This window comes from Tachysurus vachellii, chromosome 2 (assembly GCF_030014155.1).
Source record: "Tachysurus vachellii isolate PV-2020 chromosome 2, HZAU_Pvac_v1, whole genome shotgun sequence".
Lineage (NCBI taxonomy): Eukaryota > Metazoa > Chordata > Actinopteri > Siluriformes > Bagridae > Tachysurus > Tachysurus vachellii.
This window is the reverse complement of record NC_083461.1, coordinates 15,998,331-16,025,349: the sequence shown is the minus strand read 5'-3', so window position 1 is coordinate 16,025,349 and position 27,019 is coordinate 15,998,331. Positions and strand designations below refer to the sequence as shown.

Below are 27,019 nucleotides of genomic sequence, written 5' to 3'. Positions count from 1 at the left end.
GGACATTTTCTGAATAAAATGATTCAGTATAACCCGTTTCAAATTTATTAATATCTCTGAAATACTCCTTTCAAAAACTGAACTAAGGTTACATACTATACCACACACTGCTGTACTAAACAGTATTTGTGATTTATTATTTTAAGTGTCTGAGATTGTGCTAGTATGCTAGTACACAGATTTCCATGTCCCCATTACACAATGCTGTTTAAATGAGCAAAATTTAAAATCTCTCATCCTCCACAACACAGCCTTTTTACACAGAGGTAAGTGCTCTTGTAGATCTACTCATTTGAGTAGAATCCCTCTGCTGGACAGATCAGGTAATGTATAAGAATGAATACACTAACATTTAATAAAAATATTTGAGATAGAATGCAAAGTAATTCACACAAGTAATTCAAAACCAAGATTAATTTTCATCTTTTATTTTTTTTTCTTTTTAAAAAAAAAATATTCTGAACTCTGAATCCCAAATCTGATGTCCAGTAGATCAGTTATGAAAGACAAAGGCTTGAGTCTAAAACATGTACCTCAATTACAGCAATGCATAGAGTAAGGTGAACATCACCAAACCCAGTTCCCAGCAAAGTTTTTGGGGGTTGGAGGTTTCCTTAGACCAGAACACTGGTTGAGTCAGCATAAGTGCAAAGTTGAAAGCACTGGCATTTGGTAAGTTATTCCAAAGCCAGTCTTATAAAGGAGGTGAAGAATATCTCTCTGCTTATTCCTTCTTCCCATCATCATGTGCCCATGTCTCTCAGTGCCAGCAGGGAAATTATGGTGGAGTGACAGCGATATGGCATGAGGGAAGTAACCCGCATAGATAAACACTGTCTTTCTGGGTTAACTCCAGAAAATCCTGACATTTAGATACTAACAGGATTCAAACACTATTTATTCAGGACTATAAGCAAACAGATGTTTGAGCTTTAAACCCTCATCACATAGCCACCCAAACAGCTGGTGCAACCATTTTAATTGAAGGTGTCTACACTTGACATAAATATAATGTTTTTTGGGGGGGATAGAGTTAATACATTACTCTTTTGGAGAAAAGATGAACACAGTGTATTGTACAATGTTTATGTTTGGTTGAGGGTATAAGGGGTAATACTCAGTGCTTTAATAGACTTCTTATACAAGTGAATGATTTAATATCAAACACCAGTTTAAATGGTTTTTGAAACAGCATGTATTTTGGAGTGTGTGTGCGTGTGCAAAGGCTGTACACTGTATATGAGCAAAGGTGCTATGTTGCATTGTATCTGCTAAGCAATTAAGACCAAAGCTACAAACAAGAGTCCCAGTGGAGCTGCAGATCTGAACTGTCCAAAAAGTCTGCTGAGAACACACTGGGAGGTGTGTGAGAACTCAGAGGAACTAGGATTGTCCCTCCTGCACTATTCCCTCCTCCCATGGATAAGTCCAGCCAGTCCATGCCATCAAGCACGGGGTCTTCAAAGTCCAGGCTGGTGGGATTGGGGGAGAAGCTCAGCTCACTAGTGTCCATTGGGGAATGGGGATGATCGAGAATACTAGAAGTGCTCAGCATTTGGTTGTGGAGGTCGTCAATCAGTGTCAGCGGACCATCAGGTTCCATGCCAAGCAGTGGGGACCCTGTGGTGCTCTCCAGGAAGTCCTCCAGACGGCCACATCCTGAGTAGGACCTTTGTTGTGCATCAGGAGGCAGATGGGATGGAGTGGGGTCACATGGAGGAGAGGGGGGTGAGAGACGAAGTGGGGAGGATGGAGGAGTGGGTGGGTCAGAGTGTAGCTCTGAGAGAGAAGGGTCTGGATTGGCCTTGAATCCCTCTGAGATTTCTGGTTTAGGTGAAGGAAGAAGCAGAGAACAGCACATAATAAGAGGCATGAAATTATTATCTATGTATTTTTGTTTCACATGTTGTACACTGCATAGCTGTGTATGTGACAAAATCTGAATTTGAATTAACTTGAGGCACGGTTACACTGAGAAGTTGGAACCTTTTCAGGAACTAAAGGATTATGGAACTACATATAAGAGAACTACAAGAGTTCCTGTGTTGCATCGTCTCTGCACTTCAGAGACCATGACCAAATATTTATTCAGAATATCAATTTAACATTATAAATATATTTTTCATCATTTCTGTAAAAAGAGATTAGATTTTAACAATCAGCACTCAGTAGGGCAAGCTTCACATCAAAAGTTCTTGGTACACAGAAAATTGGCTAATCTAAAAGAGGAACTTATAAGATTCATTAAACTAGAGCCATGGACCCAACACTGAGCCTGATTCCTCCAGAGAAAACATGGTTTACATTTCTGGTTTCCTGAAGAGGTTCCTACAGTGGAAATGCACCTTATAACAATACTCACAACATATTTTACTTTTTTCCCCCCTTACCTCCACTCTTAATGAGGATGTCAAACAAATCGTCTATATGATTGTTGGAACCATTCTCCTGTGGGAGCAAGAAAATTATTTTAATCTATAGGTCTGCTTCACCATTAGGAAAAGAGAAAGATTAAAACATAGCAATGGAGCAGACAGAGCAGATGCAGCTGAACAAAGTGCAAAGAGAGAGTCATACTTTGACATGATGGGGGTTATGGAATTCCGGTTTTGGAGATGGAGGTGTAAATAAAGTGTGTCGGTCAAAGCTTGGACACACCTCTCCCTGTAAGAGAGGGAGATCATAGTGGAAAAGGAAATGCGAAAGATACAAATAGGGGAAAATAAGATGTGAAGCAGGAAGTGTTATAAGATGTTATGAGCAAATGAAATGCAAGCTGGCTGGATTGGTTAATACTGTACCTTGAGTGAAGTAGGGGAGGTAGGCTCGATGAGAGGGTGGGGTTCTTCACTGAGGCAAAAAGGATGAAGATTTGGTGGGGCTGACACTGACTGACTTGACTCCTGAACAAAAGGAGTTTGTAAGTTCAGTCCTGCCTTTTGTACCTGGAAACAGAGTTAAGCCTCATTATATACTGCAAAAGGTTTAGATTTAATGTATTTCTGAAAATCTGTTAGATGATTAAAAGCAGTCTGCATGCTCAGTCAAATGACCAGTTCTAACAAGTTAAAGTTATTTGTTTAAAAACAACTCTCTTTGTTTAATGCATATTCACATACTTTTGAAATGGGCTGTTTGACAGAAGCAGTTTGTTGGGGCTGTAGGGATTTGTTCACAGCATGTGCAACCTCGTTATCTGATTGGCTGGGGAGTTTAACAGGTGTGGACTGCATTCTCTGAAATAAATCAATCAGCATAAGTAAATGTATTTAATAGCATAAAAAACTATACTTCCATACGTTAATACATTCATACATGTTACCTGTAGGGTGATGCATCCATTGGTTTTGCTTTGTGGAGATTCACTGTTCCGGTTATCCACACTGTTATTGGTTAGGGCAATGAGGTAATGGTTGCCATTGCCATCGGTGACAAGAGTGGGTGCTGGATGAGCTTTGAGAAGATCCAGTGGGAAGGATGTGGTCACTTGAGTACCTGTTTGTTGGTTGACAAACACCTGGGAGACCTATAACAAAACAGACATTAACTGGAGTTACAGAGCTTATTTCACTGTTTTTCAAAAAAGTGGGAATTGTTCAGTTGAGAGATGTCTCCTTGTCACAGACCAGCATGACTTGAAAAATCCATAGAAATGTCACTTTTTGTTTATGGAAGTACTAGGCTTTATTTAAAATGGAATTATTAAATGTGGTAACAAATTTAACCGCAAAATAATTGTATAATAAACATGAATAAGCCATGTGAGGCTGGGGTGCTTTACTGATTTATTAAATACATTCGGTGCCAACTGTTAATTACTCAATATAACCTGACTGACCTGTTGTGTCTGTAACGGTTGTTGTTTCTGCTGCTGCTTTTGTGGCCTCTGCTGCTTCTTTTGATTCCCCTGTAGCTGCTTCTGCTGTATAATGAGCTGCTGCAGCTTCTGTTGTTGCAGTGGCTGCTGTTTTGACTGCTCTGAATGCATTTGCTGCTGCACTTGTAGTCGGTGGATCTGCTGCAGTTTGAGCAGTGTCTGCTGAGAACATTGTGTTTGCATCTTTTTCTGAGGTTGTGCTGGTGGCTCTGCTGATGTCTCCATGTCCTCCTTTGCTTCCTCTTTTACCTTTACACCCTCTCTGTTGATCAGTGCTACTCCTTCATTCTTGACCGCTATATCCATTTCCTCTAAGGTTGACCCACGCTTGCCTTGTTCAAGCTGTGACCGCAGTGTCTCCACAAGCTGTTGTTTCTGTCTTAGCATGCGGGTCAGCTGCTCGATTTGCTTATCCTTCTCTTGCAGCATCTGGTCTTTGTCCAGCAGAGGTGCTGAGGGTGCCAGTTGGGCTGCAATTGAAGGCTCCTGAGACTGAGTAGCTGAAGAAGGGGCAGCAGTGGGGTGGGACACACAGCATGCTGACCGCCCGAGAGGCTCCTCTTTAACTGGGGACGGATGCTCAGAGGATGGATGCAGGCTCAGCTGAGTAAGAGGTGAGCTAACCTATTTAGAGGAGGTTTGCGTTAAATAATGATATAATATAACAATACACCTTGTTAAGAAGGGTCAGTACCATATATAGTAGTGTTTAACAATAAATTAAAACATGAACTGAAATCTATGATGTGAAATGTAAGGTCAGCATGGAACAATAGTACCATTATGAAACAAATGTAAAGAAACTTCCTGAGTAAAAAACAGAACCAACCATTTCTCCAAACACATCCCCATTACAGCTGGCCTCATCAGCACTCATTCCAGCCACTGAGCGTTCAGATGGTGTCGGTGATACTGGAGGGGATGAGCTTGTACTGTTGAAGCGTGTGATTTGGGGCAGAGTTGCAGCTTGGATGCCACTGCTCAATGCCACTGGATAGGCTGCCACCTTCCCGATGGTGTCTTTAGATTGGACGGAGGTGGGGGACTGAGCTGCCACTTCCTGAGGTGAAACCTGTAGCGTTTTCAAAGATCCAGACCCTACCACTGCTAATGCTGCACCACCGTTTTGTTCCTGGTAGTTCTTCAGTCTCTCGATGAGGTCGTTCTTAGTGCCAGACACAGTCAAACCTCTCAGCTTCAGCTCCTGTTTAAGCTCTGCAACCTGACATAAAAGTACATTAATAATGACCTTCATAATGCATTATGGAACTGACCCATTAGAAAGCCGACTTACTTTGAATTCATCCAAGTTTGTAGGCAATACTCCTGGCTTCGGCCCGGCTGTCACTGGCTGGCTTAAACGATTAGCCCCATTCTGAGTGGCTGTGGCGGTAGATGAGGAAACTGTCCGAGATGGGGAGGGGCCAGAATTGGCTGTTTGCTGCTGCTGTTCAGAAGGAACTCTGGAAAATAAAGACAGAACATCAACATTCCTGCTTGCTGTGGAAAAGTATCTGTACTGTCATTAAATAGTATAAAACCCCATAAATATCCTAAATTAAAGAACTCACTTCGGTGGAGCAGGTAGGATGGTGTGATAGTTGTAGTGCTGTTGCTGCTGGCTGATGATCTGGAGTTGGAGAAAGAGTTGCTGTTGGTGGAGGATCTTGGCATAAGACGAATCCAGTTGAGGAGGGGGCTCACGGTCATTCTTCTGATCAGGAGGAATGTACTGGTGATATTTCAGCTTCTTCACCTTAGGTTTGTTCTCTTTAGGCTTCTTAGTCCGCTGAGCAGAACGATCGGCACTAGACTTTGACTGGAACTGCTGCAGTCATAATACATGAAGACAAAATGACAATGGTGACAAAGGGGAAAATAGTATGAGATAGTTAAGCAAACGACTGATATAGGATTGATCTATAAAAGAACGTGTTGGTGCTAGCTGTCACTGACTTTGACAGTTCCAGTAGGAGGTCGGGCGCAGGCAACCATTGAAGTTCCATTGGTCAAGTTTTGCGAGGAAGAAGCCTCAGGGGCAGTAAGAAGAGACGGCGCAGCCTGAGTAAGGAACTGGAAAATAGAATTTGATAGTTTCAGTTACTTATCTAAATTCTTATTCTCCTGTTCTGACCGGTCTTGTACTTCAGTATCAAAACGCAACATTTATTGTCTTCTATATTGCTGATTACTTCTATGAAGTATCATAAACAATATGTAAAGGAATCCTGAAAACCTGCCCCCATACCTGTGTGGGTGAGGAGTTTCTGTTCAGATTAAGCATATCAGAGGGGGAGTGCTGGGGGACAGAGCCAAGTGGAGAGTCCTGACTGCCTGGCTGTTCAGGAGAAAGGCTATCACTGCTGTCCTCATCCAGTGAAGAACTCTCACCCTTTGGAGATCCTGTGCCTATGAGAATGATAAGAAGTTGAAGTTAAATGTTATTACATTATACTACTATAACTGGCTGATGTTGAGAGTGATGTGTGAGTCTTTTGTTATGATCTCTGTTGGGTAATGCTGACCTAAAAGTGCAGGCACAGGCAGGATGTTCTTATGTATGAGCTCAATAGGGCCGGGCCGGTGAGAAATTTTGTCATTGAGGTCATCAGCTAGACGAGCCCTCTTTAGTTTCAGTTGTTTGGCCTGCAGAGAGGGCTCCACTGACGTCTCTGTGGATGGGGCAGAGGCAAACTTACAGAAATTGCAAGCAAAAAAAAAACCTGTGCAGAGCAACAACAACCACCATTCAGAAGCTCAGAAATTCATTTAATAGATTACTGTACATTGTATTTAATCTGATTTTTGATACACAAATGTAGCAGCACTGAAAGCAAAGAAAGCAAGTAATGTCCATTATGACAAAGAGAAATGGGGAGGCTGACAGCATATCCTCCCACAGTTATATGACTTTCTCAGTTAGAGAGACCTAACTTACCCTCCAGTATGTGCATCCTCACCAACTCTGACCTCTCTGGCCGACTCCTGATCTTTCTCTTCAAATAGTCCTCAGTCTAGACAAAAGAGGAAAGAGACCAGATGCAGACAGGTAAATGTCACCTGGTTGTATGTGATGTACAAGCCCTCAAAATAGTAACCTTATTAAAAAATAAACCTTAATTTTGTAGTCAAACCAAAGGGTCTATGAAGATACTTACCCGTGCCCTCTCAAGACTTTTTCTCTGTTCATGAAAGGCAGCAGGACTCTTCAGTGCTGTAGGCAGAAAAAGGTGTGCTTAATCTTTTCTGTACCAGTCATAAGTGAGAAAAACACCACTGAATGTAGAATTGTCTGTTTTTAGAATACCAGATCAGTTTTACACCAAGAGTGGAACATTTAATAGGGGACAAAGGTAAATTTTAAAAATGACTCCTGACTTATATCTGACTCATATCTGGAGCTAAAAGCTGTTGGATTTAGAGGAGAAACACAAAAGCTTGCAGTGCATAAAGCTGTACCAGGACATTTGTGTTCTCATTATCTTACTCAATTTGCCTGAAATGTAATAACACTAGTGTGTGAATAAATCAGAAATATAAAGAGCAAAATGTATTGAAGAATGACAATGGTCAATTTTTGCATTAGACAAAATGTGTCCAAAAAAGTCCAGCAGAATAAAATCCCAACTTTTCAAGAGCACGGTAACTCTAAATATTTCACATACTAACAACAACAAAGAGAAATGACAGTGGGGCAGTTACATGTTGTGTAACAGAACCGATTGGGTAACAGTTGATGACATTTCCTAACTGAGAGGGCTGGACAGTGCCCCAAAAGTAATATTCATAATTAACCCGTGTGAAGCAAAAGTCTTGGCACATGAAGTATGAGGATACACATGAAGTATTGTATTTGGCACATGAAGTATGAGGATACATGAACATAGCATGACATCTGAAACACCTGTTGATTGTCTCTGTCTTCTCTTTCATTAATTACTTTTCAGCATGTGGCTGTCAATTTCAGATCAAGTGTTTGGGATTCTGGGACATCTTTTCGAATTCATAATACACATTGTGGGTTATATGGCAGATTGGACCTGCAGGAAGCTTTAATCTTGTTAACTACATGGTTACATTATGGCCTGCGTGTTATGGAAGCCATCTTTGGCTCTCACTGTAGCAGAGTTTAGTTGCACTTGCTGAGCAGCACTTCCTCCTTCACACTGATAGGCAGAACAGAGAGCAGTGTGAAGAATGTGCCTCCTGTTGTCTGAAGAGCAGAACCCAGAATACGGAAGTGGAAACCGAGGGGGAAGCAGGACCACCAGATAACACACACAGGCCTTTTCACAATGACTGAGCATAGAAACATTAAGCCAGGCAAAAGACAAACACAGACAAACACCAATTTGCTAACTCTGTCATAAGAACCAAACAATGGTCTTGACAATGACTGGCAGGCAGTAATGAAAACAAAGTGTGAAGTGTACACCTTATATTTTAAATTTAGATTTATTAAATTGGTTATTGAAGGATCAGGATGTTATACCCTGTCAAAATGATGGCAAAGTCAGCGAAATTGTGCTGAAATGTTAGATATTGCTTTACAGTTCGAAGCAGTACCAATGGAAGTTACAGAGATCAAGTCTTGCAAAACACTTTATCTGAAGCAACTGTAAAACCGTTCCTTGGATGATAGGTTTACTGAGGTATTTCAAAACAGCCAACAATAATTTTGTACTCTTGCACTCATGCAAACATGAATACGTATGGACAGTCTTGTTAGCATGCTTTTTTTTTAAGGATTCTTCAATACTATACATGACTTATGTTAACATTGACCATAATATGGCTCCCTGATGTGTGGCTGGACTTTTTTGCACAACAAACAGAATCCAACTCATATAATATACACAAATATAATTTAAGTGTACAGCTGAATGACCGAGAGCTGAAGAAAATGACTTACGCGGCATGATTCCTTGGCTGACGAGCTCCTCTCGTGTCCTCCTCTGCTGTAGTTTGATTTGGAGGACTGCATGAGGACAGAAGAGCAATGATTTAAATACACTTAATCACATCAGATTGGTCATGTTATGATGCTTCGCCTCTCAGTGGCTTCTTCAAATTTGTCCATACACATGTGTGAAATATGCGTTGTTCGGCTTCAGTAACACACAGAGGGGAGGGATAGTGACAGTGTAGGCTGTTTGCTCATACATACTTCCTGTTTCTGCATACTCAACTTTTGTTTGATTCAAAAAGTATACTGCCAAAGAGAGGAGTGGTGAGTAAAAAAAAGGAACATATGGAGTACTGGCACAAGTAAGAGCAAAATTGCTCAACAAAAGTGAAAGAGAAGGAATTGAGACCTGTGACACGATCTGTTTTGTACACAATTTTGCTTGTTTGAAACGGTAATCTTTTATTATTTTTTTTTACATATTACAGTGACAATATATCCAATATACTTCAAACATATAAGAATCAGACTTGCCAACCTTTACACATAATGTGTGTTAGCAGATTTTCACTCAAAAAAAGCATATTGAACTATTGATTCTGACTGGAAGCCCTGCCCCTTCTCCACATTTCATGCTTTAAACATGTATAAATTGTCAAATGGGAGGAAATTTGTGGTTATGTGCTCCAACCATGAATTCTTTTTAGTTAGAGCAGATTGTGCATGGATACCACAAACCTTTCAGAAAGAACAAAACAAAAACAAACAAAAAACAAAAAACAAAAAACTTTTTTACAGCATTGTTCCAGTGTTTATCCTGACCCACATTATCCTGTGCTGACCTCTACATATCTATAATGCAATGGTTGTAGCTTAAAATTTGTGTTTTATAGGACTGCATATTACAGATTGAGATAAAATGCTGTTATAATACCTTAGTAATATTCATAATCAGGCATAATGTATACAATCCACTCTAAACAGCAAGACCAATTCTTTTCTCTACACTGAAGACATTTACGCTTGATATCAGAAGATGAACATGATATGATGGTGCAGACCTTCAGCTCTTCATTTCCTGATATTAACATCTAGATGTGTTAAACAACTTTAAACATGGCACCTATGGGTGATGAACACTAATTTTGTTGGTGATCAAAAGAATAGATTCAGATAGTCTTAAATTAAAGGAAATAACATTTAATGTTTGTTTATTTCCTTTAATGTCTGGTTGCATATCCCTTTCTTGCAATAACTACAAGTCAGCAACTCACTGACATCAGGACACGTTGCATTCCTTGGTGATAGTTTTCCAGGCCTTTACATACAGGAGCTTGTTTCATTTGTTCGTTATGGGAGGGGTTTTTCCCTTCAGTCTCCTGTTCAGGAGATGAAATACATATGCTCAAGTGGCTTAGTCTGAAATCTTCTGTTCCATTTTTCCAAAGTCATTTTGTTGTGTTAGCAGTGCATTTTGTGTTCTGTCTTTCTGCATATTAAGGAAATTCTACAGTCAAAGTCTGTGAGATTGTTCAAATGGTGAACGGTGATATCTTCGTCCTGTTAGTTGACCGCTGTTTCGGGGGTTTTCTTCACAGCTCTCATAAATGTTTCCATCATCAAATGGTGATATTTCCCTTGGCTGACTAGTTCAATGTCTGATTGTTCAAAATGGCCTAAAGTGACTTGTTTTTCTTACTTTCTTACAGATCATTGTTCTTTAATTTGATTGATCCTTTTCAACAACAAATGCAGTCTTTACAGGCAAAACATGGGGCTCAAACCAACAAAAGATATCGAAAGCTTATAAATGTTAAACAATTAATCTAAGTGAGCACACAGGAGCACCTGGAAACACCAGTCAGGTAAATGTTCCAGTATTTTTCATCACTTATCAAATTCTTATGGATCATCTCTTCTTGTTTTTTTTTTCCTCAAACCCAAATGTCTTTAGTGTGTAGCAAAAACAAAAGAACTGGAAATGCTGCTCCAATACATATATTATTTTCTGAGAAGGCTGAAATCCTTGGTGTATTATATGGCCAGACACACCTGTCGTCATAATCCAATGACATCATCATGGTCATGCAGTTGCTGTGTTTAATGATCAGCTGTTCTGACCTTCATAGACACTGTATCATAGGGTTTAGTGCTAGGCTTTATTGAGCAACAGTATTATTCACTCTGCACTGTACACACACGTGCCAAACAACAGCTGAAGGCCAAAACATACTAAACAGTGCACAGCAATGTGAAATGTACTTTTATGAATATACAAGTTGTGCCCTTGGGCTTACTTTTCCACTCTCACTTGTGAACTGGATGCTTTTGTTCGTTCCACTGTTATTTCGTGTCATCTAAAATTCTTCACATTTTCACAAACAGCAGCCTTTGAAAATCCACCCCTCCTACTACCACTATTTCTGTCCCAAATGCACCACTAAATAAAAACAACCCTCAAATACACCCCATACCTCACTGTGACAGGAAACTGAAACTGTTAATCATTCAGACACCTTATAACAACACCTCTCTCTTTTCATAATAAAGGAGGGGATTGACAAGAACAGAGTTACCAGTGACCAGACAGAACCCTGCTTCAAAATCTCTGGCAACCTGGTCTTTAGGAGCCTACAGACAGAAAGAACCAATAGCCCAACCCAGCAGCAGCCAACTGGGTTAATTGCTAAACCTGCCAGTTGGTGAGCTCAATTAAACAAGGCTTTTGCCCTCAAAGACCCTGAACAGGCAAAATACAGTATAGGTCATGCCAGCTCTCACTCTTGGCTGCACGCTAAGTGTGAATATCTGGGGAATTATCTCAACTTTAAGATTTTACACTAGACCTTCTATGCTAAACTAATGTATAGGCATTTACTGCAAAAGAAAATTCACATTCATTTAATGTCAAAATGGAGAAAGAAATTACATAACCTCTGTCTCATTATACTACATTTAAAACTTAAATGAAAAGTGAAAGAATGGGCCTACCTTCTTTAAGGCTATGATAGGCATGTCTGTCGTAATCCAGCCTCAATGGCTGTTTATCAGTTCTGTTTAGTTGATCCTCAAAAGAGGCTCTATCAAAGTGGAAGCAATGGTTGGTGTCCAGCATGACTGAATCCAGCATTGATGATACTGATCCTGCTACGGTCTCAATTTAGCATGGAGACTAAGAAAGCAGGAATCAGAAACCAGGATCACAGATGCTTTCCTGAGGTGTGAAAAATCGCATTTGCAGCGGCTCACAGAAGGAAAGTTTTCCTTAATAATTATGTTTGTTCAAAATAAGTGCAATTTTTTTTCAAACTCCAAGATTAAGATTAAGAAGTTCACTCTATGAATAACACACAAGTTCCACTTCTGTCTAGTCAAAATGACCACTCGCCTCTGCTTCTCCTTCTCCTCTGTCTTTCCTCTTTTCTTGTAGCAGGGGCAAATAACAATTCTCCAGGTCAAACACAGAGGCTTTACACATGAATTACATCCAGAGAACAAACAAGTGAGGTGCAACAAAAGGACATGGACATGCTACCAGCAAGAAAACCCGGCTCTCAGAACACCGTTCGCTCTCCACCCACACACACAGACAGTCAGAGGAAGAGATTACTGAGGGGCAATGACTGCACTGTCCTCCTCAGCTGTTGCCATTCGTTCACTCATTACAACCTGCAGTCTCTTGCTGATATCAAATTACACCAACCCAAACTAAACCAACCACTCACATATTAGACACACTAAAAACAAGGACTTCTAACAAACCTATTAATGACCTTGATGAAGTCATAACCTACATATTATATTCAATATAAAAACTCAACTGACCTATAAAAGCGGTTAAAAAAAGATCAGGCAGCCCTTTACACTGGATCACTGGATATTATATGGGCTGTTCATAGTTCATATTTCAAGACTGAGATCATGGTTTTCTCATTATGTTGCACTGTACAGTGACAGCAGCTCTTTGTTGAATTACAACTTGATATCGAATGACAGAAAAAAGGTCAGTGAGAGAATGAGGATCTCCTATGACCTTTGTACTCCTGCCATAGGACAAGGTGCAGGAGTCTCAGCGAGCATTTCCAGATCTTGACAAGCATCCGTGTGTGTTCGCGATCCTCTCTGTAGCTCCTGCAAATTTCACCCCACCACCCCACCCCTTGGGTCCTCTCCCAGTTTTAAATAGTATGGCCAGCTGGCCAAAACACTCTAAATTCAGCTTAGTATCACCTGTGCAACCACTGGATAGAATTACTAACATATATTACTACACTAAGACACTCACAATTAGACTGACATGTATTTGCATTTGCAACATATGGAGAATTAAAAAAAAAAACTGCACAAAAAAGACAAAGCTGACAGACTGGTCAGGTGTATGTAAAAGTGTACATACTCATTTCTCATCATCATACAGTAGCACTTCTTTATACCGTGAAGACAAGTTCCAATATACTGTGGGGCTTTCCAGGTCAAGATGAACTGAAATTAAGATAGGGGGTTATGTCATGAAAAGCAGCCATTAGTGCAGTCATCAGTTGCATCCATTTACATTTCCAGCATTTAGAGTTAAAGGCCTTGCTCAGGGTCCCAACAGTGGCAGCCTGGTGGTCCGATTGGTAGTTCAGCACCTTAACCACTAGGCTACCACATCCCTATAAAATTTTTAAAGAAGTGACAATTTCATAAACACTAACTGGATAACAGAGGTATGCAGAGGACATTGTTTTTCTATTGACGTGAACCTGAACAAACCTGAACAAATTTGTCATTTAAACCTTAGTTAAATTTATGATTAATGTATCTGGGTCTATTTTAGCAGTGATAATAGCGACACACTCTCTGTTAGGTAGACAGAGACAACCAAATAGGAAATGTACATAAGCGATTCTACCGCAACTGTTTAGCATCTCTCTGCAGCTGAATAGCACCTAAATGATAAAGATAAAGCTAACAGATCTCATGCAAAAAACGTAAGCACCTCAAACTGCATCACACAGTATACAGACGAGACCAAATAAACAGACAAGTCTGACAGCAACAAGATGTGTATCTGAAAATGTTGGCTTCAACATGTTTAAAAATAATGAGAATGACCTAATATGATTCAACATAGTGCAGTTGCATAATCAAGCACAGAAGTCTGTAAGCACGTGTCATGTCTGTTATTGTGCCGACACGTTTTGCTCTTTGCCTCCTTTAAAGCACCCAAAAATACGTTCCAAATTGATTGTTCAAGGGTTAAAAATGCCTGAATATACTCCAAAGTACAGAAGCAAACAAACTGCTAGCTAACATTATTGCATTTAAATCACTTTTTTTACACTGTGCAGCTTACATACCAGCCCTGACTGAAGACCAGCTTTATAGTGAACATCTGTTATTAAGATTAAAGTCTGTGCAATTGCCATGCAATCGTGCTAAATACTAATTACATTTTCACTTTTAGTAGGTTGAGCTGTAGTATTAAGTATTTAGTATTAGTATTAGTATTAGTATGTAGTATTTAGTATTACTGAGCTGTGTGCTCATATGTTTGCAGTTTGTACCAACATAAAGCTACAGTAATATTATATTGTTCTAATCAAATGCTGGCTATTCTTGATAAGTGTTGATAATGAGATCACAGCAGCCCACAGCTGTTAGCAAGCACTGACATACCACCTTGACCAAACACAGCAATAAGCAAGAAACAAAGTCCACTAGTGCCACAGGTTCACAGCTACACAAAGAACAATGAAAAGCAAGACAGTAAAAAAAAAAAAAAAAAAAACCACCATAATCTTTATTATGACTAATGCAGCATTAGGCCTGCAAGAGTCATGACTAATTTATTCTTTTATAATGCCCAAAGTTTAATATGCAACAGAGCATAAGTGAACAAAAAATATACATAACGGTCACTGGCAACAATAACTGGTGCACCACAAAACCAGGCACCAATCCGACGTAGAAACATTGGCCAAATTTGTATTTAAAGCCTAACCAGAAACAGCATTAACAGCCACTAGACTACAAATACTGAAATGCTGCTGAATAAGTGTTAGTAATCACAAACCTTGCTTTGAGACCTGTGACAGAATTTAAACAGTGTTCTGTCTTTATTGGGTTTTTAAGTGAATCTCGGATCACATAAATGACTAAATTTCACTCTACATTGTACATTCCTCTAAACATTCCTCCCTGTTTTCCTGCACATTCGTGCCCTGTTTTCCTGACCATGCTGTCCTGCACTGAGGAAGGAAAGGGAGTTCATCATTCCCTAGAACACACAGTGCTTTTTAACCTGCAATCATGTTAAAAATACACAATTTCCTCAAGTCTTCACCAGGTACAGGGCCTAGTTATTCCATGACTCCTGCTGGAGGTGTGTGCATTGTCATTTCCCTATTATTGATAAATAGCCTCTATTGTTCATGTACATTTCAAGCTCATTTACATTCTTTGTCCAAAAAACCACTAATAAAAGTTTTTTGTTTCTTTACATATTGAATGGAGTTATTCATCTTTATTGACCATTTTTAAACTGTTTATCCATTAAAATTTAAAGGCATAATTATTCTTCCTGTGCATTTCAGACAAATGGATAATTGGCCTCTGTGCTGATTGGCTGACCACATGTGAAATGTAATAACCTCTACTCCAACATTTCTACAGTGAAAAAAAAAAAAAAAACTCTAGAAGATGAAACAATTGAATCTTCAACTCAATATTTTGGCCACAATATGATCCAAAAATTGTCTGAAAAGATAATGAGTGGAGCAACTGGAGAGTGCAGCAGGCTGTTTTATAGACAGAAGGTGGAGGCTGAATATAAATGACATATTACAGGCATCATTCTGTACTTACAGACACCCTGAAATGATACAAAGCCTGAAGTAAGTATATTTATAACAGTTAAGTGAATGGATCACTTACAGGTGACACATTTTGGTAAAACCTACATTGTGTCATGTATTTTTCAGAAACTAGGCCTAGTGCATGGGGTGGCAAGCCGTGGCTCCGGAGCCGCAAGTGGCTCTTTCGTCCCTCTGCTGAGGCTCCCTGTAGATTTGGAAAATAAATATTTAATTTAAATTGATTTTATTTTATTTAGTTAGTTTTTAAAAAAATGTAATTCTAAATTCTAAGATTATGATGCTCTTGTAACATTAAAATAAACCGTGTTTAATTTTTTTGTCGCTCAAAATATGCGTCATAACTGCTGACTTGCGAAATCCGACACACAGAAGCAGAATCTGACACACTGCCGGCAAGTTAAAATTTTGATGTCATGAATAAGAAGAGGACTCAATTATACATTGAACATTTTATTTGAAAGTAACTTTCAACCCAGAATTTTTTTTTTGTTAAGGTTAGTTCATTCATTCATTCATTCATCTTCTACCGCTTATCCGAACTACCTCGGGTCACAGGGAGCCTGTGCCTATCTCAGGCGTCATTGGGCATCAAGGCAGGATACACCCTGGACGGAGTGCCAACCCATCGCAGGGCACACACACACACACACACACACACACACACACACACTCTCATTCACTCACGCAATCACACACTAGGGACAATTTTCCAGAGATGCCAATCAACCTACCATGCATGTCTTTGGACCGGGGGAGGAAACCGGAGTACCCGGAGGAAACCCCGAGGCACGGGGAGAACGTGCTAACCACTAAGCCACCGTGCCCCAAGGTTAGTTCAAACTGTTCAAAATATTTTTGTTTGCTTGCAGAAATAAAATCTCATTTACTTCTGTAGCAGTTCAATGATTTCATAAATGCAACACACTACAGTTTTTTCTACACTTTCCATAAAGGTAAAAAAACGATATATGCAGTGTTATCATCATTTTAGATGTCAAAAGGGTTTTGTGGCTCCCTGTGGTTTTTTCTGTGGGAAACGGGTCCAAATGGGTCTTTGAGTGTTTAAGGTTGCCGACCCCTGGCCTAGTGAAATATCAAAGTTGGACACTAAAATAAGCAAACACACAAGCGCACAATCAACTTCACCCACTAACTTCTGATGGAGTATCTGGCAATAAATAAAAAATAAAAATACATTTGCCATCCTGATAGCCAGGAACAGCCCAAGATTTAGCCCAAGATTTTATAAATGTAATGCCATAACAACCATAAGACATAAAAATGTGCTGTCTGTGCAGATTGATTCCATGAACAGAAACAGAAAAGCAGAAACAATTTGCTTTCCACAATATAACAAACTAGAAGACATTCAGGACATTCGCTTTATCATTCTCGCCACCTTTACATGGAGTTCAGGTTTCTAGTTTCACACTTCAGAGCATTAATACACTAATACATATTACAAATATCACAATTTACATAAAAGATCACTTTAGAACACAAGAGAATAGGGATGGCAAACGTGGTGCGGATTGAAAACGTTGTTCACTAACTTGAATGAAATGAAGTAAAGGAAGGAAGGGACAAAGAAAAGAAGGATAATGAAATATGTTCTGCTTTCCTACATGAGGTAATCTGAGGCACTGTAAAGAGCAGGGCGCATTCAGAAAATTACGTTTTCATACAAAGTTAAGATTTAGGCTCTTTTATTCATAACAGGCAGAAAATGTTTTGTAATCTGAATGCAGTGCGCATGAATAACAAGATAATGCTGTAAATCCAAAATAGCACAGAGACAATTTAGTGATCAAATCTTTTCTTAGAAACCTGCTTGCTTATAGTTAGAAATTAGTGCTGTGCACTTGCGTACAAGAACAGCAACACAAGGTTCTCTATCGGTGCGGAATAAGCAGACGGTGACGTTTTAACAGATTGTCCTTCTCATTGTTTGCTACTGATAAACTGTTCCTAGGATCCTTGTACAATAGTCATGTGTAGTTTTTAGTAGGTTTTAAATGAAATATATATAGATTGGAATAACAGATTCAGGAGAGACATATTTAATAATGAGGTAAGTCAACGCCAATGAAGACTCAATAGCTACCACTAAAATATGTTCATAATAAAGTGTAATAGACATGATAAAGAAGCTTGAATTTTTTAAATAAAAGATGGAATGTTCATTATTATACACTTTTGCTTAGTGTATCTGCAGCAGGTTTTGAAATGACAGCCATCCTCCACCAGCTGTTCTTAGTACGTCGATTCAAGCACAGTATACAGAATGCACTTGGTTTTATTATATCAAAGTTGATTTAGTCATTAGGAAAAAGAAAAAACTTACTCTAATACTCTAGTCCAGTATATTTAGAGTTGTGGTTTGCATCACCACAGTTAATAGTTAAGTTTCTCAGCTTCACAGACTGTGTTTCTGCACTTGCTGAAATATGTGTCAGATTAAGGTGATAAAGTAATTTCTGTAGCTCAGGGTTATGATTGTTCCCCTGGCTTCAGTTCACCAAACCAAATTAGAAATCAAGCAACTCAAAGCAAGTCAGAGAAACATTCAGCTATTTTGCAATCAGTGTCACTTTGGAGAGACATGTGTGATGAGGCTGAACTGCATTCATGCACAGTTATGCATCTCATCTTGTCAGTGTAGATAAGAAAAGTCTGCTCGCTTTCATTTTGCTCCCTCATCTTCCCACTCCATCCATCCCACACCATTTTGAGTCTGCAGAAGCGTGCCAAAGCTGTAGTCCTTCACGAACAGTTACATAACACAGAAAACCATAGAGTAGCTCAGAAAAAAGCAGACAGCCTGCTGCCATCTCCTGCTGCCATCTCCTAACAAACCTCTTGCAAAACGACACACACTCAACGTTCTCTGTGTTTATTACAGAACGCCGCAATAATGTTTCATTTTCCTGAGACAAATGGAAAATGATGACACGTGACTTGTAATTGCTCCAATATTTGTACGTTTACAGCTAAGACAAGTGACATTTATTGGAAATATATACGTCATTTGAGATTCTTGGAAATCTGCCTGTGACATTTCAACCTAATTTGTTTTAAAATAAGCAGAGCACAACATGTATGAATCTATATTTAAATCTCAACTCACTTCATTCAAAGTCTAGCCAAAATAACAAAATAATATAGAAGTAGTTAGAAATATCACAACTAGTCCATTACAATATATTAAACAAGTGAAACATACAAAAACTATATTGATAATATTTTGTGAAATACCAATTAAAAACAAAAATAAGTAGATTAAAATGTAAATAAATGACAACTGAATAAATTTTGCAATTTTTTTTTTGAATATTGAATTTTTTCAATATTCAGAATTCTCACAAAATAAACTCTTTCACTAATTGAGTGCCATTATATGGTAATGTTTCATGTCACACATACTTTGTGAGGGAACTAAAAAATAAATAAACGGTTCACCAGAAGTGAACTTCGGCTGCATTTATGGGTGACTTCAGGTGTACATTAAGGGAAACAGTGGCCAGCAGTGTGTATGTACGAAGTGACAAACACAGAAAGGATTTAAATATATTGCTATAGACTCCTTTGGGGTAGGAGGTGTCGGGTCGGGGTCAACTAACTGCACAGTAATGTCTGAGAGGCTCCTCGTGAATTCCTCCACAAACACTGTTCACAGCAACTTTAAGCCTGGGCTCCTCTACATTTCACCTAATAAAAATAACCATAGCCATACTATAAGAGTTAAGGTCAAATGCACATAGCTATCAAGAGGATGTGTTCCTTTTTTCTTCATAATCACAGACATGCTGTCTAGGTTACAGATTTCCAGAAGCTATCAGCAACCTTCAACAAAAGGTTTAGATTTGGGAGAACTACAAGAATAAATGTTACAGATTACTGGCAGTAAGGACACACAAACAAGTCCAAACAAGTCAACATGTGCACATACTGTGTACTTCCTTCATTCATTCTTCTACCGCTTATCCGAACTACCTCGGGTCACGGGGAGCCTGTGCCTATCTTAGGCGTCATTGGGCATCAAGGCAGGATACACCCTGGACGGAGTGCCAACCAATCACAGGGCACACACACACTCACTCACGCAATCACACACTAGGGACAATCTGCCAATCAACCTACCATGCATGTCTTTGGACCGGGGGAGGAAACCGGAGTACCCGGAGGAAACCCCCAAGGCACGGGGAGAACATGCAAACTCCACACACACAAGGTGGGGGTGGGAATCGAACCCTGACCCTGGAGGTGTGAGGCAAACGTGCTAACCACTAAGCCACCGTGCCCCCACTACTGTGTACTTATTCATCACAAATCTAAATAAAAACAAAAATAAATATTAAAAAAAAACAAAAAACATTAATAACACCCCTTAACTGAAGCTAAACTGAATTTTGAATAAAAAAAGGTGAACTATAATAAACACTGCACATAAAAGATGGATCCTGTCCTAGTTATTAGACGTTACAAGCCGAGTCCTGTCTATGTGAGGATGTGATAGCAGCTGTCATGTACAAGGAACACTATCTGCTGTACCAGCCACAAAGCTGGCTTAAATATTAGATGGAGACATAATACTTTAAATGTCTGATCTCTGTTATAATGTATTTGTAAATCAATACGTGGGCACTATAATAACTGACAGTTACGGGCGCGAGTTACTGGCACTGATATTATAAGTAAAGCGCTTAAGAGCATTCTGGATAAATATAAAATAGAAAAAGCTCCTTCCCATGAACCGTTTGACACTAGGCCATGAGATCCTGTACGACAAACTGTGTTGTCCTCAGAAATCTGCAAACACAAGCAGTTTTTAAACCTCAGTTAAATGCAGTAGGAAGATCCTCAAAAGTAACACTATTATCAAAACAGTCCTGATGTAAGCTTAGCCCCAGCATCTGCTGATTTCACATGTCAGGCTTAAAACTCCCTGCGTGTTTCAGCTTTTTTCCAGGCCAGTCTTATTCTAATAACTGGTGTGTGCACTAATTTTCTTTCTCTCTGCTTTGAGCCCCACTCCCAATCCCCCAAGAGCAGACAGCTGGTTTCAAGAGTAACCCGTTCCACACTCCGCCCCTTCCAGCTGGAACGACTTTGGGTACAGCATCATACAGTTTTATGTAGAGGACGCACAGTGCATCAAAAACTAGCAGATTAAAAATTCAAGTATGCATGTGCTCTATTTATGTGTAAATGATCACTTGGTGAATGCATATAGACTGGAGTGAGCTACAAATAGGCACCACACTCCTTTTTAATAGTTTAACATGTTTTTTCATGTATTCTGATTTTGTCATTCTGTACAAAATGCTTTCAATGCCTTCTTCTAATCAGAACAGTCTTGGAAAACCTCAACACAAACGGGTAGATAAAAAAAAAACAAAAAAACAAAAAACAAACAAACAAAAAAAAAAAACAATCAAATCAATGCCTGGACAACAACAGGTTTAAAGAGGAACAGGTTAACTGTCAGCCACAGCCACCACACCTGTAACCAGCCTCCTCCTGTTAAGTCAACCAGAGCATGAATAAGAACTGTACCTGTATCTAAGGCAATTTCCTACCTTACCTGAAAGTATAAAATGATTTCACTTGCCAAGTTCAACAATCCATTTGTAGATAGCTCAGTAGAATAAAGTAGGACAATCAATGAAACGAATTAAGAATGAAACATAGAATGGATGAAGCAAAACACTTGGTACTGTGAGAAAAAAAAATCCGGTGGCTACAGAAAGACCTGTAGAACTCTTCTATATACATCTCACCTTCCCTTTGAATACATCCAGTCTCTCCTGAGTTGGCATGTGTGTGCACGCCCTAGCTCAAGTGGGTGTGTGTCAGTGCAAGATTTCTAGCTAGCGTCTTCCTTCTGATTCTCTTTTAACCTACAACTCTACAACTCATAGAAAGTTGACATGAACCCTCTGCCTTGTGTTAGACTTTAAAAAAAACAACAACAACATAGCTAATACTCAAACAACAAGAAAAACGTTGATACTCAAATACATTCCAGATCACCTCTGACCCATGGAGTGTTTTCTCCTATGTTCTCACTTATTACTTGGGAATTTGCTCAGTTATGCAATTCTGTTCAAAGGAAAAATATTGTGTTTTGGTCCTCTCATGCACCCCTCCCCCACACTTTCAACACTTCCTGGAGCTCCTACTTTGCATTAAGTTTGATGGTATGCTAATACATTAATGCATGAGCATCTTTCAGACACAGTACCTGCAAAACATGTTTTTGCTTTATTCAGCAGCAGTGCAAGGAATTGCATGAGAAAGCTAGGGGTTGCAATTACTCGGATAAGGCATTTAAATGATAAAGGACAAAAGCCCCAGTTAGCAAGTCTAATACCAGAGAGTCTCTGGGGTGAGAGACATGAAAGGGGCCCTGCTATAACTTGTCTTCAACTATGAGACAGTCTTAGTACAGCTCCAGGGTAAAAGTGTGAAAGAAAAAGGAGTGGTGGCTAAAGGCCAGGAGCTGTGAGATTGGACATGCCCCAAACAGGAAAGCAAAACCCTGTCGCTATAATTCATTCTCAGCAGAGTTGCAGCTTCCACATTGCTGCAGAAGAAGGTCCTAACAAAGAAGTACATCAGTACATGCATTTCTCCAGAGATATATCTATCAGGTATATCATGGTAATCTACAACTATAACAATATATTAAAAGGACAAAATAATTATAACAGTTTTCAATCTGACATGACAGGAAAAATGAGAATAGAGAGAGAGAGCTAAACTTACGGACAGCATTAGCTGTGTGCTATCGACTCACCGTTTTTCCTCTCGCTCAGGGGCAGTAGAGTGGGGCCGGACCGAAGCGAAAGCTCCTGCAGCTCGCTGGTCATGGCCTCGCTCTGAGGGCTAGGAGCAGTGCCTGTGGCTGAGGCAGACACCATCCTGCTGGCACTCAGCTCCGTCCCAGCCCTGACCTCCTGCGCTGCCAGCGTGATGGGTGAGGGACGATAAACACACCTTCAAAAAAATGCAAACAGAGAATATCATGAGTGGGGATTCAATTAATCTGTTTTTAAGAACATTTTTTTAAATGGTACTGAGGGAAACTTAAATGCAAATACCAGAATTTCAGAATAAAGGCCAAACCACACCTGAATGCTGCAAATATGTTTTTACATTTGGACGAGGGGGAAAAGTATCTGCATCACTAAAGATGTGATGATATAAAAGGATTAATATGAACAATAAATATGATAGATGTAGCATGGCTGAGTCCTGGATTGCTTTTGATTATATTGCTGGTGCTCCCAGATCCATTACCACTAGCAAACCATTGCACTTAAATGAATCACATACTACTCTAGATGCTCTATTAAATTGTAAAATGTAAAAGTACCTGCAGAAAGGAACTGTGAAATAGGGAGCCATATGGCGGGCTCAGGCATGTCCCATTCTGTGCAGCCCCAGTTGTGCAATAACAACTCACACTCCCCAAATAACATCAGCTATAAAACTTGAGTCCTCCAGCAGTTTGTAAGAAAGAGTAAGAAAAATCCTGTCTTGTTTATCCATGACCTCTACATCTGAAAACATGTCCGATCTCTTGAAATTCGGTTTGACTAATTACCCTGAAGAGTATATTTTTCAGTGTTAAACCACAAATAAACCAGATATGTTGGTCATGAGCAATTACAGCAGTTATCAGAACCTATCTGCTGAAAAGGAGGTTTAGGAAGAACAAAAATAGCTAGTGTATGTAAAAACAATTAGTGTATATAACAATAACAGAAAAAAATTGACAGAGGAAGTTTAGCCCAAAACAGAACACAGCTTGCATGAAAATTTGTCGGGAAGGACACCACGGTACCAAACCTGTAGAAGGCAGTCTGAGTTCGGTTGCGCTGGAACACATTCAGCATTGTTCCACAGCCAACATGCTCAGTGTGAAAACCACCTATGTGTCACTTCAAGTGGTAAACCAGCAACTTGATAAGAACTTTCACAGACATGTTGTGAGCTTTATTTATTCTCTCAAGTTGTACTTACAATGTCCACAATCAATATAGTGCACACTAGAAATATTTATTGACTAATTAACAGCATTTACATTCTAGCATTGGCAACTACCGAGATCTTTATGTGATGGGAAAAAAAATGTAATGTAGCAAATGTAGAACTCCAAATCATACATTAGTGTGTGTGTGTATAAGCAGATATAAGTGTGTCATATATTAGCTCTTTCCTCAGGCTTTCAGTTACACACATATCCTTAACATCATATAATGGAATGCAAACATGTTAACTAGACCTGCAGGCAGATGCCTCGAATAAAAACACAGTGTTCCACAGGAAAAGCAACATTCCCGCAATAGACAAAAACACTTATCTTTAAAAGAATGTCTCTGGACTATTCTTCTCTTGCTAATTTGCCTGTACTACTTTCCAAATTATCTGTATTAAATCTGAAAGTCAGAATGTGGCTTCAAGAACATGTTGACCATTTAAAAATACATCAACCCAAGGAGTTTAAGAACAGAAATAAAAACAGTGAATCTGGAAACACCTTAATACTCTAAGCGTCTCTGTAAAGGTCAACGTCAACATAGAATGTTACAACCCTGTACGTGCTAGCTTATTCTCATCTGTTAAAACACTAATAATAATAATAAGAAGAAGAAGAAGAGGAAGAAGAAGGAGGAGGATATAACACATACAAAAGCCTTCGCATGAAAAACAGAACCTTGCATACTGACGATTGTATATTGAGAATATTTGATGTGTGTTATCAAAGGTTGTGCTATGTATCAATTCTTGACCCACTTTAAAGAAGAAAACACACTTTCCTTGTTCTGCTTCCAAATATAAGCCATACAGAGTGATGTTTCTGTGAAGTAAACCACTGATGGAAAAATAGCTGACCCAAATGAAGAATCTGCCTTTAAAAATAAATAAATAACTAACTAAATAAATAATCAAGCCTATATAAATCAGATCATATTGACTTCTCGGATGCTCTTCATGATCTAGTCGACATACTGATAACTGATTGCACTCATCATGAGTTTTGCTATGACATCTGCATTCAGTATGACTTGTTTGTGCAACTGAGCAATATAAATCTGCTTTAATACACAACAAGCAAATAGAGACAATAGCAATAGGCAATAACATGAGCACACACACATACAGTGTATATTCATTCGGGTCAGCTAATATATATCTGTTTAGTACCTTGTTGTGTTAACACATTTCTGCGAACATCATTATAACGCATTCGCCTACAGAGAGGTCTCTTTGTTTCTCATGTATCAGAGAAGATACATAACTGCATCATTACAAATCTCTATTAAAGCCTATTCGAGGTGCTGCACCGTTGCACTTTCTGGAAGATGCATGAGCCTCTTGTGGAAGTGATGGCAGTGTTCAGACATGTAGAATAAATTTCTATTACAATGTAAAGGGGAAGAACACATTCTTCACTGTGCAAGTCGACACCTGTCTGAAAAGATCACCTCTAACCATGATGCCTGGAACAAATGCTTCCCTCTAGCAGGCTGCTGAAACTAAATATGTCTCTTTTCTTTCCCTGAGAGCACATATGGAACCAGATTAACCTGTCAAATTTGAAGTTGTGAAACTAGTATCCAAGTCTGTTATTAGTGTTATTCGTAAAGTAATTAATTTGTACATCTTTGTGATAGGTCTACCAACTTTATAAAATTACCATCCAGGATAAAATATTACCTTTAAATGGTCAGGTTCAATAAGTAATCTGGCATCCATATACATGAAGTGTAATCTGGTATCCATTAATCTTAATATGCAGAATATGAAAACGTGGCTCCAAAATCCATCCTGTCTACTGCAAACACACAGCACAATACATATAGTAATGTAATAAACATATCGATGACTATCATAAGTGAACCACACGGTGAACAAAGTATAATGTTACTCGAACCATCTCCTGGCTGACACCGAACGTGGACAAGGGAAAAGCTGGCTCTGTAAAGCACTCAATAAAAGACAGAATTCGGTCAAATCTGATCACGTAATCTGTTGTTCATCATATAATCTGAGCTGCCATTTGGTGTCAGCAGTCGAATTTTACTGCAGAGCTTTTTTTTCCTTTGCAGTAGCTGACATACTACTTATTATTTCTCTCATGTACCTTTCTAACCAGACAGCAGGCAAAAAAAAAAAAAAAAGCTGGAGCTCAAAAGCATGTGTTGACTAAGTAGGTGTGTCCTGTACTAACATACAACAACACAATCTCTGATGTATCACTATCAGATATCAGCATGGATATGAAAATGTGTGCCAGGTAAACAAGAACATTCCTTTACACTGAAGCTCAGTAACATCACAGTTACATGGCAGGATGTGTTAATGAGCTGAATACAAACATCTCATCTACAATGCAGACCAAATTTACACTCACAAGGGAAAAATGACATATAAGAACAGACTGTCAACATGATAGCTGTTTATTGTAACACTAGACTAGAGTTATGTTGGAGTTAAGCGACATGAGATTCACGACACAAACACTGCAGCACTACTTCAGTCACAGCCGACTAGCTTAATGCTAACTACTTATTACACAACTGGCCTCACACTTCCTCCTAAAGTTCACAGTAACGCCTGGGAACTTTGCAGGGGATTTCTAAACAACTTACCTGGTTGCGAGGATCTAAATGAAGATAATAGTAGGATTTTGAAACGCTTCATTTATTCCCGAACCTGTGCCGCCACGGTTAGCATGAAGCTACGCTGACCTGACTAAAGCGCCTCCGCAGTGTGTACACCCACTACTTCCGGGTGACCACATTCGAGTCAGTTGGAAATTACGTCAAATGTATTTTGCATTTTAAACATTATAAATTCATAATTTTTAACCTAACTCTTTATGACAATCTTAGATATTCATTTGGATATGTTTGTACTCATCTAGATTTCTGATTTGGGGTGAAAAATAAGTTGTAGTAGCGACAGTACCAACATATATCAACATATGTACATAACAAATATGTGTGATGTGTGATGATTATTTATTTATATACAATACTGAAACTAACCGTAAACACTATATGAGCTACTACATCATTTCTTACAATTGTTTTGTTTTGTAGACTCGCCCAGTTCTTTGTATCTTCTCCTTATGCGCCATCTACTGGTACTTTAATAACAACATGAGCGCGCGCGCGCGCGCGCGCGCACACACACACACACACACACACACACACACACACACATGCACTGAGGCAGCACCATTACCCAGTGCACCACTGATCCATCACTTAGATGATATTCACTATTTTATAGCTTCCATAAGACTCAAAATGTTCATGTTGTGAAATTTGTGAAAATTCCATCATATTTGATTAAATGACT

General features: G+C 39.2%; 1 protein-coding gene across 3 annotated transcripts; it reads right to left on the bottom strand.

Moving 5' to 3' along the window:
• Positions 1-412: 412 nt before the first annotated feature.
• mrtfab (myocardin related transcription factor Ab) lies at positions 413-26,457 on the bottom strand. Of its 3 annotated transcripts, XM_060859255.1 has the most exons (18): positions 26,305-26,457; positions 22,443-22,642; positions 8,790-8,855; positions 7,036-7,091; positions 6,816-6,891; positions 6,403-6,549; positions 6,126-6,286; positions 5,834-5,950; positions 5,449-5,705; positions 5,172-5,340; positions 4,707-5,099; positions 3,839-4,501; positions 3,323-3,526; positions 3,120-3,236; positions 2,802-2,945; positions 2,578-2,664; positions 2,391-2,448; positions 413-1,824 (listed from the first exon to the last, which is right to left on the bottom strand). In XM_060859255.1, the coding sequence occupies exons 2-18, from the start codon at positions 22,564-22,566 to the stop codon at positions 1,292-1,294; spliced, it is 3,372 nt and encodes a 1,123-aa protein (XP_060715238.1). In that variant the 5' UTR covers positions 22,567-22,642; positions 26,305-26,457; the 3' UTR covers positions 413-1,291. The 3 variants fall into 3 exon arrangements, with proteins under 3 accessions (XP_060715238.1, XP_060715247.1, XP_060715256.1); XM_060859264.1 differs by lacking the exon at positions 2,578-2,664 and having other exon boundaries at positions 26,305-26,456; XM_060859273.1 differs by lacking the exons at positions 22,443-22,642; positions 26,305-26,457 and adding an exon at positions 21,228-21,496.
• Positions 26,458-27,019: the final 562 nt, after the last annotated feature.

Excerpts from the sequence above, each read along its gene's own strand:
- mrtfab (XM_060859255.1), bottom strand. The coding sequence starts at position 22,566 with ATGGTGTCTGCCTCAGCCACAGGCACTGCTCCTAGCCCTCAGAGCGAG. Across the intron at positions 5,951-6,125 it reads GAAACTCCTCACCCACACAG|TTCCTTACTCAGGCTGCGCC; the intron begins GTATGGGGGCAG and ends TCTATTTTCCAG. Across the intron at positions 5,341-5,448 it reads ATCCTACCTGCTCCACCGAA|AGTTCCTTCTGAACAGCAGC; the intron begins GTGAGTTCTTTA and ends TTTATTTTCCAG.